At 49.8% G+C, this 12,072-nt stretch overlaps 1 protein-coding gene across 5 annotated transcripts in view; it reads left to right on the top strand.

Annotated features, from left to right (window-relative positions):
• The window catches only part of TBC1D2 (TBC1 domain family member 2), a 42,430-nt gene that overhangs the window by 26,348 nt on the left and 4,010 nt on the right, over positions 1–12,072 (top strand). For 4 of the 5 annotated variants that reach the window (XM_081511621.1, XM_081511607.1, XM_081511600.1 and 1 more), the window contains 4 exons: positions 3,538–3,648; positions 5,330–5,517; positions 6,875–7,351; positions 11,660–11,780. In XM_081511621.1, the coding sequence (XP_081367747.1) occupies positions 3,538–3,648; positions 5,330–5,517; positions 6,875–7,351; positions 11,660–11,780 (897 nt within the window). Of the gene's footprint in view, positions 1–1,447; positions 1,708–3,537; positions 3,649–5,329; positions 5,518–6,874; positions 7,352–11,659; positions 11,781–12,072 lie in introns of those variants that run through there. The other variant, XM_081511632.1, reaches the window with a different exon arrangement.

The raw sequence follows: 12,072 nt of genomic DNA, 5'->3' as shown, positions 1-12,072 counted from the left end.
GGGGTAGGAAGGGGAAAGGAAAAAAGAAAGAAAGAAATGCAGGAGCTTTTGAGAAACCAGTGGGCAGTGTGGTGCAGTAGCCACTCCCCAAGCTCTGAAGTCAAGCAGGCTACCTCTTGCTAGCTATGTGACCTTGGGCAAGTTATCTTGCCTTTATATGACACGGCCTAGCCAGTCCTACAGTTGTTAGAGGGATAAAAGATGACATGAAACCCAAATTTCTTTCCCTTTCTTTTCCATCAGGAAAAAGCACATAACCAGTCTCTGAACCTTTTCTCTTATTTGGTCTAAAATCAGAGATTCTTTTGAGTTCAAAAGGAAAACAAAATCTTTCAAATGCAGATGTAGCTAGGTTGTTAGAAAGCTCTGAAGTGAAAGTCACTCAGTTGTGTCCAACTCTCTTTGACCCCATGGACTATACAGTCCATGGAATTCTCCAGGCCAGAATACTGGAGTGGGTAGACTTTCCCTTCTCCAGGGGATCCTCCCAACCCAGGGATCGAACCCAGGTCTCCTGAATTGCAGGTGGGTTCTTCACCAGCTGAGCCATAAGGGAAGCCCTGAGTCCCTCGCAAAGTGGTGAAAATTGCTTCCATCAGATTGCTTTCCTACTCTGCTCCGCCTGCTAAGTGTCTTTCTCCTTTCTGTGCCCATTCTGCTGGAACCCACTGTTGAAGACCTCGTGGAGCAGCAAGGGGGTAAGAGAGATGGATTTGCGCAAGCTTGGACTCACCTAGGAGACTGAATGTGCCCCTGAATTTGCATGTCCAGGAATTTGTCAGTGAGCTCAGAGATGAAGAGACTGGGTACGATTCACATCATCCATGCTTACATTGACAGCTGCTCCTCCAAGGTTGTTAGAAAGCCATCAGTCTTTCAGCTGACACCATGGAGGTGTTCTGTGCTAGAAAGAGTTGTACGTACTAGACTCCCTTAATTTTAGCCTTTGGGTCCCTGATCCAGGAAAAAAATAGAAGATCCATCAAAACTCCACTGTCTGTAGGTTTGGGGACAGAACATGCTCACATTTCCTGCTTGCCCTTGTGGTTAAGGACCCTCAACTTTGAGGAAATCCCCCCTTGTTGTCAAAACTGTCAGTGTGAGAACAGAATTGCTGACCTCTTGAATATCAGAGCTTGGCTGGCAGGGTCAGCCACGTCCTGGAGAGGAGGAAGGACTGATCCAGGGTCACACAGCAAAAGTGACAGGGCTACAGCCAGACCCTGGGTCTCCCCATGTCCAATCTACTCCCTCCCCCACTAGCACCAGGGCTGGTCTACACCCCATTTTCCAAAGAGGATTCCCGGCTCCCTAGTCCCTGTGAGAGCAGGTGGGCAGACTCTTCTTCCCTGTCCTCTCTCTCCAGTTGTGTTTTCCTCATTTGCTTCCCTGGTGACAGTCACATGGCTTTTCTCTTCTCTGAGGTCTCTCTTTTTCCTTCCTACAGTTCTGAGCCAAGAAGAACACTCAGGGTAGGGCAGTGAGTGAACGGGAAGGCACTGCCCGGACGCCACCCCCGGACGCCACCAGGCCCACAGCTGCTCCACAGGGCACTCGTCCCTGCCCTCCTTGTCTGGGCTGCAAGCAGGGCACCCTGTGCAACACGTCCCAAGCCTTGGAGAGCTCCTGGATGTGAACTGGAGCTTCTGGGCTGGGAGGGATCTGGGCCAGCATGGAGGGTCAGGATGGCCTGTCAGCCGTGCACAGGTGACCCATCCCCATTGCTGAAGTGCTACAGGCAAGGTGTGCTGTTCTTAATCAGGGCCTGAAAGAGACGGGTGGCATTTCAGGCGCTTCCGAGGAGCTCCAGTACAGTAGTCTTTTGTGTCTCAGCACAGAAAGAGTTCAATGAGACTCCGAGTGATAGATAAGGAGTGATCTATTGTTTGTGAGGCTTACAAGAGGCCAGGTGAGAGAGTGCTGTGCTTGAGAGCTTACTGGGCTACGGTTTTATAATCGAAAGAAAAATAGGTAGAGGGAGAAGACCTTCTTTGTCTTTCTCGAGTAGACATCATGCTTCCATCATCAGCTTCTCCAAGTTGAGCAGGGGAGTTTTCTTGTCCTTCCAAGGTCAAGCTAGGTCCACAAATTATTGTTTTTTATGTACGCAGAGAACGTGGCCTAACTTACAGAGCTCACTGGGCAGGCTGTGGTCTCGGGCCACCATTGTTTTATTACCTGGGGGCATGTCTCATGCTTCTGTTGCATGGATTGGCTGCTAAGCAAGCCTGCTTGGTTTTGTGGTTAAGCAAACCTGTTTTTTCAAGTAATCATTAACTTACAAGGGTCTGCTATGATTTTTCTATTTATAATCCCCTAGTGGGATTAACTAGTTTTAAAATTTATTTATTTTTAATTGAAGGATGATTGCTTTACAATATTGGTTTGATTTCTGCCATACATCAGTATGAATCAGCCATAGGTGTACATATGTCCCCTCCCTGTTGAAGCTCCCTCGCACCTCCCACCCTTTCCCACCCCTCTAGGTTGTTACAGAGCCCTGGTGTGAGTTCCTGAGTTATGAATTATTTAATCACCTACTTTGTCCCTTCACTCTGCCCCTATCAGTCCTATCCAGTCACACCTGCAGCAGTCTCTCACACTCACCTACAGCCAGCCCAGTACAGTTTTTTCAATGCAAGAGAAAGGGATTGAGTTTCAGCTAGTAAATGCCCTGGAATCACGTGAACATGTGTTGTCCACTGCTTCTGCAGAGTCCTTCCAAGCAGAATAAAGATGGAGCCATGGCTGTGGTGGCTGTGGTCGCTATTTCAGGCTCCTGCTTGACCCTCCTCAGTGGGTAACCAGCTTCTCCTTGCCCCAGGCAGGAGGATTCATGCTCCCTCCACTGGACAGCTTGCAAAAAGGAGAACTCTAGGCTTAGAGTTAAGCCTCACAGATTCATTCATAAGAGAGACACACCAAAAATATCTAGGGCTCAAATGAAAAAACAGCAACAGGAGAAGGATTATATCTAAGTTATGATAAATTCACTTAATAGAATAGTCATCAGATGTCAAAAATCATCATTAGGAAACTTCTGTAGAAACACAGAAAAATATTTGCAAAGTGACACTAAGTAAAAAATTTTCACCCAAAAGTGCTCAATATGACCACCAATATGTGACAAAATATGTTTATTTAAAAAACAAACACTACTGGAATGGTTGCTGTTTTGCTCCTTGTAGCAGTGTACACATTACCTCACTTGGTCTCCAGCTGCCAAGTGAGTTTGTTGGAACTTGCCCCTTTTACAGAAGAGGAAACAGAGTCAGAGTGACTCAGTAGACCTCCCACCCAGGAAATCAGAGCCAGGATTTGAACTCTAGGCTTAATGCTCTCTCTACCATATCACACTGGCACCAAGATTAGAGAAGGGGACTATCAATATTTTTTTTCTTTCAGAGTTCCTTTTCTGTTTGCCAATATTGGGAATTACTGGAAATTTCTGAAGGAAGTGTTGGCAGCACATCTGAGAGTGAGGACCAGGGAGATGGTTCTGGTGCAGCCCATTAAATGCTTTGCTCTCTTCTTCAGGATGACATGGAAGCATACCGGACCCAGAACCGCTTTCTCAACTCTGAGATCCACCAGGTCACAAAGATCTGGAGGAAGGTGGCTGAGAAGGAGAAGGCCCTCCTGATGAAGGTGAGAGCCAGGAGCCCAGGTCTGGCCATCTCTGTCTCCAGCCACCCTTCTAGTCCACTCACCCCCTCACCACTGTCTCACTCTCTCCTCTTGACCCAACTGCTCGCCCTCTGGACTGTGCCCTTCATGAGCTTCATCCACATGTCAGAGATCTGTGCTCTGCTGACTGCTGCTTCTGATCAAAGGGGTGAGAGGAAGAGGCAGGCAGCCATTGTTGTCCTACCTCCCCACTTTTTAGCAAGCCCTGGGCCCCCTCTAAAGTAACTGCCCAGGGATTTAAAGGGCCAGCACCCTTCCCCTCCTACCTACCTACCCCCCCCCGCCAACTTTATACTTCTCTTTTTCCCCTTTTGGGAGCCAGGTATTAAATATATATTCCAAAACAACTGCAGATGTGGGGGACATTAGAAAGTGACCACACGTGCCCAGGGAAAGGCGCAGAAAAGACCTAAGAACCTAAGTTTATACCTCAGGCTGTCCTTGAGGTATTAAACAATCAAAACAAAGACAGCAAACCCTAGAGTAAGAGGGAGAATCTGATTTCCAGAGCTACCACTGTCAGTTTTAATAATATAGTGGCTAGTTATTTTACAAGAGAAAGCGAGTTTATTCGGGACTAACCAGAGGAATTACAATTTGGGATCCATGAACTGTGGTGAACCGCAGGCAAATTCAAGGAACAGGGAAGGGAAACTTGCTTTTTATAGGGAAAAGGGAAGGGTTAGGAGGGACTGTGATAACCAGAAAGTCCACTAGAGGAAACCAGGAGCCCCAGGTATGGAGGCTTCTCATCGGTTGGACTGCTGAAGTCTCTGCTTTTCCTGCTGGAGAATGAAGTGGAGGCACCTTCCCATCAGAGATCTAGGTGTACACTTCTTCCTGTTTGGAGCAGTTAGTGATGCAGGTGACAGGACCTGAGAGGTCCCCATACAGGCCTGACTGGACTCTTTTCTTCGCTGAGCTTTCTTTAATTAATTTCACCCCACCTTATTAGGTTCAGATGTTCCATTTTCAACAAGATATAACAAGGCATACAAAGAAACAGGAAGATATGGGGACAGGCAGATGGGGAATGTGCAGTGTGTTCCCCACGAGGTGGGAGAGAGGTGGTGTGCTGGAGGAACAGAAAAAGCCCCCCAGGTGGCATTAGAAGGCACAAGGGCAGTGTCCAGAGCTCCACTTCCATCCCCTGGGCACTGCTTGGGTATACACCCAGCAGGGAGCTTACTCTGGGCCAAGTGCCCTGCAAGGGCTTTAGATACCTTGGCTCATCTGAGTCACACAAGAATTCTGAGGCAGACTTATTATCCTCAATGTTCGGATGAAGACATTAAAGCACAGAGAGGTTAAGTAATTTTGCTGTAGGTCACCCAGCCTGTAGTGGCTGAACTAGGATAGGACTGCAGACCATGCAAGAGCCTGTGCTGCCCCTGCCCACCTCTCCCCTCTTTTTTCTGAATCCAGCTCCAGCCCTGGGCCTGGTTCTCTCACCTGGAGCTCTTTCTTCCTTAGTGTAAACTCTTGCATTCAGGGCTCCTCTCCTTTTCTTCATATGAATGGCTGGGGTAGGGGGGATGGGAGATGAGAGCTGGAAGAAGGGGTGGACTGCCTAAAGCTGTTCAGGCCTCTGGCCCAAGCCCAGCCAGGTGGCCTGACCATCCCCCCCTTCTCCCTCCCGCAGTGCGCCTACCTCCAAGCCCAGAACTGTCAGGTAGAGAGCAAGTACCTGGCAGGGCTGCGGAGGCTGCAGGAGGCCTTGGGGGTGGAGGCCGGTGAGTGCTCAGAGCTCCTGAGGCAGCTCATCCAGGAGGCACTGCAGTGGGAAGCCAGCGAGGCCTCGGCCGACAGTGTCGTGCTCAGCCCCATCAGGTGAGCCCAGAGCAGGTCTGGGTCTGCAGACCCCGGGAGCTGCCAGCCGCCCTGCTGCCAGTGCTGCTGACCATGTATGAGGGCTAGGGTTAGGGTTAGGCCCATCCCTTATCTCCTTGTACCTTCAGATGGATGAGCATGTGGTTGGGATGAGCCCCGTTTTATAGCCGAGAGGCGTCACAGGCACCGAGGCAGGCCCCTGCCCAAGGCCACATAGCACCTTAGTGTAGCTGACATGGGCCTGCCTCCTGAGTTCTGTTTTTTTCCCCACTGCCCCAGACTGTCTCCCAGAGGTGTTTGTCAGAGAGGAGGGGAGGGGACACAAGCCACCTGCCTCCTCTGAGCCAAACCTTTGCTGAGGACAGTGGACCTGGGCAGTTAAATAAAACAGAAGGGGCTGTGGCTGGGGTCAAAGGTCCCTAGAGGCTGGGTGGTCCAGTGGCCGGCACTCAGGCTTTGGAGCCAGACTTGGCTTTCTCACTGTGTAACCTTGGACAAGTCACTTTACCTTTCTGAGCCTCCTACTCAGCCTCCCTAAAACATAGGCTAAGATCCCAGCTTCGCAGGATCATGAGGATTAAATGAGACAGCACAGGCAGAGCACATAATAGGGGCAAATGAATGCTGACTGGTGAAAGGCTGTGTGGAATGGGTCTCCACTGCCCGGTCCTGTTTGTTGTTGGTGCTGCCTGCTCCCCATCTGGCCTTAGGCTTCCTGGCTGGGGAAGTATGACTGTCCAATGGTAGTACAGGCCTCCTCGGACCTAAGGCTTCATGGAGTAATAAGAGGGTTGTTTTTTTTTTTTAAATACTTATTTGTTTGGCTGCGTCAGGTCTTAGTTGCAGCATGCAGGATCTTGCATTGTGTCGCACAGACTCTAGTTGTAGCGCACATGCCCCAGAGCGCACAGGCTTCATTAGCTGCAACGCGTAGGTTTAGTTGTTCCACAGCCTGTGGAATCTCAGTTTGCCAAGCAGAGATTGAACCCACGTCCCCTGCATTACAAGGCAAGTTCTTAATCACTGGACCACCAGGAAGTCCCGAGGGTCCTTTATATTTGCACAGAATGAATGAGCATATCTCTTTTAGCACTTGCTGTGTACCAGGCACTGTCTAGCCCCTAGTGGTTTACATCCAAGGATCTCACTGGGTCTTCATGAGGCAGTGCAGGAGCCCCTGTACCCACTGTACAGAGCAAACTGAGGTCTAGAGCACTGAAGTGACCTGCTCGGAGTCACATGGCCAATCTCCAGTAAAGTCCCGCAGGCTCCCTGCCCAGGCCCCACCCTCTCCTCACTGCCCCTTATCTGGGGAAGGGCCTTGCAAAGTGTCGCTGACCCAGGCTTTTGCTGGCAGTGAGTATGATGAGTACGGCTTCCTGACGGTTCCCAACTACGAGGTGGAGGACCTGCGGCTGCTGGCCAAGATCCAAGCACTGGAAGTGCACTCCCACCACCTGCTGGCCCATGAGGCTGTGGAGCGGCCACTGCGGGAGCGCTGGGCCACCCTGGGCGAGCTGGCCCCCTCAGCAGAACTCAAGCAGCTGCTGCGGGCGGGCGTGCCCCACGAGCACCGGCCACGTGTCTGGAGGTGGCTGATCCGCCTCCGCGTCCGGCACCTGCAGGCCCCCGGCTGCTACCAGGCACTGCTGAGCCGGGGCCAGGCCTGCAAGCACCCTGCTGCCCGCCAGATCGAGCTGGACCTGAACCGGACCTTCCCCAACAACAAGCACTTCACCTGTCCCACCTCCAGCTTCCCTGACAAGCTCCGCCGGGTGCTGCTGGCCTTCTCCTGGCAGAACCCCACCATTGGCTACTGCCAGGGCCTAAACAGGTAAGCTACGCAGCCTCGACCTTCCAGGGCACCTCTCTGTCCCTTTGGAGCCACCCAAGAAGCCAGGGAGGTCAACCAGATGGGCACAAGCAGGTGAAAGAACACGTTGAAGACAGAGTTGGGCCAGAGCCCCAGGCTCCTCATCCCATGCCCTCCCATGTGACGTGTCCTCGGGTGGGGCCGCTCCCACAGAGAGCACACGAGAGGGCCCCTGGGGTCGTGTAGCCCACTGCCGGCTCGTGTATTGCATAGCTGCCTGGGTCAGGGATCATCGCTTTAAACAAAATCCACTCGGAGGAGCCCAAGGGAAAGAGAGTTTGTAAATGTTACAGAGGAAGCTCCCGAAAGTCGGGAAAGGAAGTAGAGCTAGGGGGCAGGTGGTCATTGCAAGCCGAGGCAACTGCTGTCTCTAGTGGGGCCACAGCACAACCCCAGGGGGGGCCATTCGTGCCATATTCCAAGGAGATGCTGTTCCCTGAGACTGTACAGCCCTCCATGGAGGTCTCTGACCTCTCTCATAATACATGGCTGCTTCCTTCTCTCTCAGCAGACCAACCTCACTGTCATTCTGTGGATATTTCCAGCCCATCAGGACTGTCAGAATAGAGACCTTAGCCCCTGAGTCAAGGCTTTCAGCAACCCACTTGTTGACACCCTCATGTCACAGGCCTAAATTCCCAAAGGAAGGAATCTGGCCCAGCCTGGATGAATTTTTACTTCTGGTTCAACAGCAGGAGACAAGGGATGGTAGGGCGGGGCGGGGATGGAGTGACTTGGTAGGGCTGGGACTCTGGCCCAACTCTGTCTTCAACATGTCCTTTTGCCTGCTTGTCCCCATCCGTTTGACCTCTCTGATTTCTTGGGAGGCTCCAAAGAGACAGAGAAGTGCCTTTCCAGTACTATGGGGAGCTCTCAAGGCTGTCCCCATAGAGGTGGCCTGAGCTCAAATATTTCCCAAAGCAAGTTTTGGTTCAACTTAATTTAAACACATATATACTCAGACAAAATTTACATAAACCATTCATATATAAGCTCTTTTTTCAGAATAGGAAGTATGTGGCATTTACTTAACACAGAATAAATATTCAGAGTGTCCCTACTCAAAATGGAATGGTTCCCAAAGGTAGCTGTTTTTAATACCTTTTTCCCAGCTCAGATTGGGTGAAACTGAGCATTTGTTGTTTAGTTGCTAAGTCACTTCCCATTCTTTGTGACCCAATGGACTGTAGCCCGCCAGGCTCCTCTGTCCATGGGATTTCCCAGGCAAAAATACTGGAATGGGTTGCCATTTCCTTTTCCATGGGATCTTCCCGACCCAGGAATTGAACCTGCATTTCCTGCACTGGCAGATGAATTCTTTACAACTGAGCCATCAGGGAAGCCCTATACATGTACAATTTCTAGGAATTCAGAGTTAAACCTGAACAATAATGCCTCTCAGTCTATGCCTCTTTGGAAACTTGTTCAGATTTCACACTATGCTAAACATCTGCTATAGGGGACGTCCATAGAAATTTATACATTTATTCATTCAGTAGCTGAGCAGAAACTTACACACTTATCTGTTTGAACATGTTAAAATTCAGAAAGGACAAAACTTTTGAATCCTCTTTAAGATGAGATTTGAAGGGAGCTGAAAGCTATGAGATTAGTATGAATGATTTGTACATTTCATGCAAAGGTCAGGTAGGAGCTAAGACTTAATGAGAGCCTCCTGGATGCCAGGTACATACCTGATGTCATCTAATCCTCAGGAAAGCCCTGAGAGGTGGGTATTGGTGCCCACATTGCCCAGCTGACACAAGAGTGTCTGAGAAGCTAAGGAACCTGACCTGGGTCTCACTATGCACAGGGGCTGAGCCAACTGGTAACCCTGGTCTCCAGCCCCCAGACCTGGTCCTTCCTGCCGTCTGCCCACACTCACAATGGGAGCTGTGGCAAAGAGTGTGCTGAGAGCACTCAGAAACTTTTTTTCCTGATCAGATATAACTTTTTTGAGAGCAAGAATGGGGTTAGCCACATATGAGTTTTGGAGTCTAATCTATGCTGAAGGAGCAGGGGGAAATTCCCATAGCAAGACAGTGTCTAGAGGTAAGCCTTGTAGAAGGAAAGAAGCTTCTCCCAAGGTGGAAAGAGGCTGCACAAAGGCTGCTGAGGGGTGTAGAGGAACAGCTGAGACCAAGACCTGAGGTATTTCTTTAGTTCTTTCTTTGAATGCTGTATTTATTGGCATTTAGGCAGATATTCATACTATTGCTTTAAATAGAAGGTTATTTGTACAATCCATGGGATCCCAAAGAGTCGGGCATGACTAAGCGTGCACGCACACACACGCATTTGTGATAGAGCCTGTTGACATGTGGACAGTGCACTGTATTCTTTCAAAGGCCCTTCAAACCCAGCCCCTTTCACTTGCCTGAGTGCTGCCATCCAGTGGCAGCCATTAGAACTGCATGTGTGGTGTCTCAAGAGGACAGAACCTGCTTTTATGCAACAAACCCAGACTGTTTAGAGCAAGACAGATACCATAGTTAATGATTTAATGCTAATTCAGAGCAAAATTTTAAAATTCATTTCTTTCTAATATATAAGTAGAGTTATTTAAAGTATTAATAGTTTTTCCTTCCGCACATCACCCTCCTTTGCAGACCTTCTCAGGCCTGAATGTATTCGGCTGGAGTCTGGCTGTAGCCCCAGGAGGTGGCTAGGCCCCTAGTGAATGCCAGCAGCCTCTCATCACTGACCATTTTTTCCCCACCAGTTTTAAATGTACAACTGAACGATCTGGAGTAAATTCACAGAGTTGTGTAGCTCTCACCACAATTCAACTTTAGAGCATTTCCATCACCCCTAAAAGACATCTTGTACCAATTTGCAGTCACTTTCCATTCCCACTTGCAGCCCTGGACAATGACAAATCTTCCTTCTGTTTCTGTGAGTGCTCTTGTTGTGGACATTTCATATGCCAGTCATATGATGTGTGGTCATTTGCATCAAGCTTCTTCCCCTTAGCATGTTCTTGAGGTTCATCCTTGTCATAGCACATGTTTTGTTCTTTTTTTAACCAAGCTACATTCCACTGCATGGATGTGCCATACTTTGAATATCCACTAACCAGCTGATGGGCATTTGGATTGTTTCTACCTTTTGGCTATTATGAATAATGCCATGAACATTCCTGGGCAATGTATTCTCAGATTCACCCTGGGGACTTCCCTGGTGATCCAGTGGTTAAGACTCTGTGCTTCCACTGCAGGGGACACAGGTTCGATCCCTGGTCAGGAACTAAGATCTTGAATGCTGTTTGGCACAGCCAAAAAGGAAAAAGGATTCACCCTGGATGAAATCTGCCAGGAAGGAGAGAAAATAGTGCTTCTTCTGGGCAGACATCCCTGGTCAGCACTGTGAGGTTTTCTTTTTTATCCATGATCTCTAGAGCCTCGTGATAACTCTTGGGGAGAGGGGAAGCAAAAGAGAAAAAGAATTCTGAGTACTGAGCACCTGGTAGGTGCCAGACAGTGAGCAAGATGCTGTGTGTCTGTCTCCTTCATGTCTCACAGGCCTGGGAGGGGGATACTGTTAACCCCACTTGACAGGTAATGAGAGTGAGGCTGAGAGAGATTAACACGCTTGCCAAAGTCTCAAAGCCCGTGAATATTAAGATGAGAGCGGCTAAACTTTATAAAGCTATCTCACTGCATGTTAGGCACTGTGCATACGTGTTAAGTCACTTTAGTCGTGTCAGACTCTTTGTGACCCCATGGACTATAGCCTGCCAGGCTCCTCTGTCCATGGAATTCTCAAGGCAAGAATACTGGGGTGGGTTGCCATGCCCTCCTCCAGGAGATCTTCCCAACCCAAGGATCGAACCTGCGTCTCATGTCGTCCACGTTGGCAGGTGGGTTCTTTACCACTAGTGCCACTTGGGAAGCCCATTAGGCGCTGTGCTAGGCAGTTAGCGTGTATTTACTCCATTCGTCCTTGTAACAGTCCTGTGATTATTATGAGGCTGAGGCTCAGAGAGGTTAAGTACCGTGCTCACAGTCACCCAGCAAGGAAGCTACAGGACCAGAATTCACACCCAGGCAACAGGCCTCCAGAGGCCCTGTTCTAAGATGATCCCCATTGCTCCATAAATCCCCTAGGTAGTCCTCTTCAAAAGCACGTTCATCTCACCCCAGTTTCCAGGAACACCAGCCTGGTTAGGGAGTGTGGTTGGGAGGACATGTCCCAGGGAGCCGCACCTGCCCTGGGCTACCTGATTGTGACTGCGCAGGTCACTCCAGGCCTCCTTTCCTCCCACTCCAGACTGGCGGCCATCGCTCTGCTGGTCCTGGATGAGGAGGAGAGTGCCTTCTGGTGTCTGGTGGCCATTGTGGAGACCATCATGCCAGCTGACTACTACAGCAAGACACTCGTGGCATCCCAGGTGAGCCGGGCAGGGAGAGGATTGGGGGCCATGCAGGTTGGTGCCGCTGAATTGTTCCTAAGGGCCAATGAATCTCTGAATCTCCATTTCTCCCTCTGTACAGTGGGCCAATAAACCCTGCTCTGGGACTGCTGTGATATTCCGGTGAGCTGATGGCCTTGAGAATTGTCAGGGCCCTGCCCACACCATAGGTTGTTGTTACTCCAGTGGGGACATGATGTTATGAGAGACAACAGATATCCTAGGGAAGGGAGGAGGAGAAAATTTAGTGTCACTTCGTGTTTGCCAGCTA

This window comes from Giraffa tippelskirchi, chromosome 1 (assembly GCF_054371585.1).
Source record: "Giraffa tippelskirchi isolate mGirTip1 chromosome 1, T2T-mGirTip1v1.2.pri, whole genome shotgun sequence".
Classification (NCBI taxonomy): Eukaryota; Metazoa; Chordata; class Mammalia; order Artiodactyla; family Giraffidae; genus Giraffa; species Giraffa tippelskirchi.
Note: the sequence above shows the minus strand (reverse complement) of the source record. Positions and strands in the feature narration are given on the sequence as shown.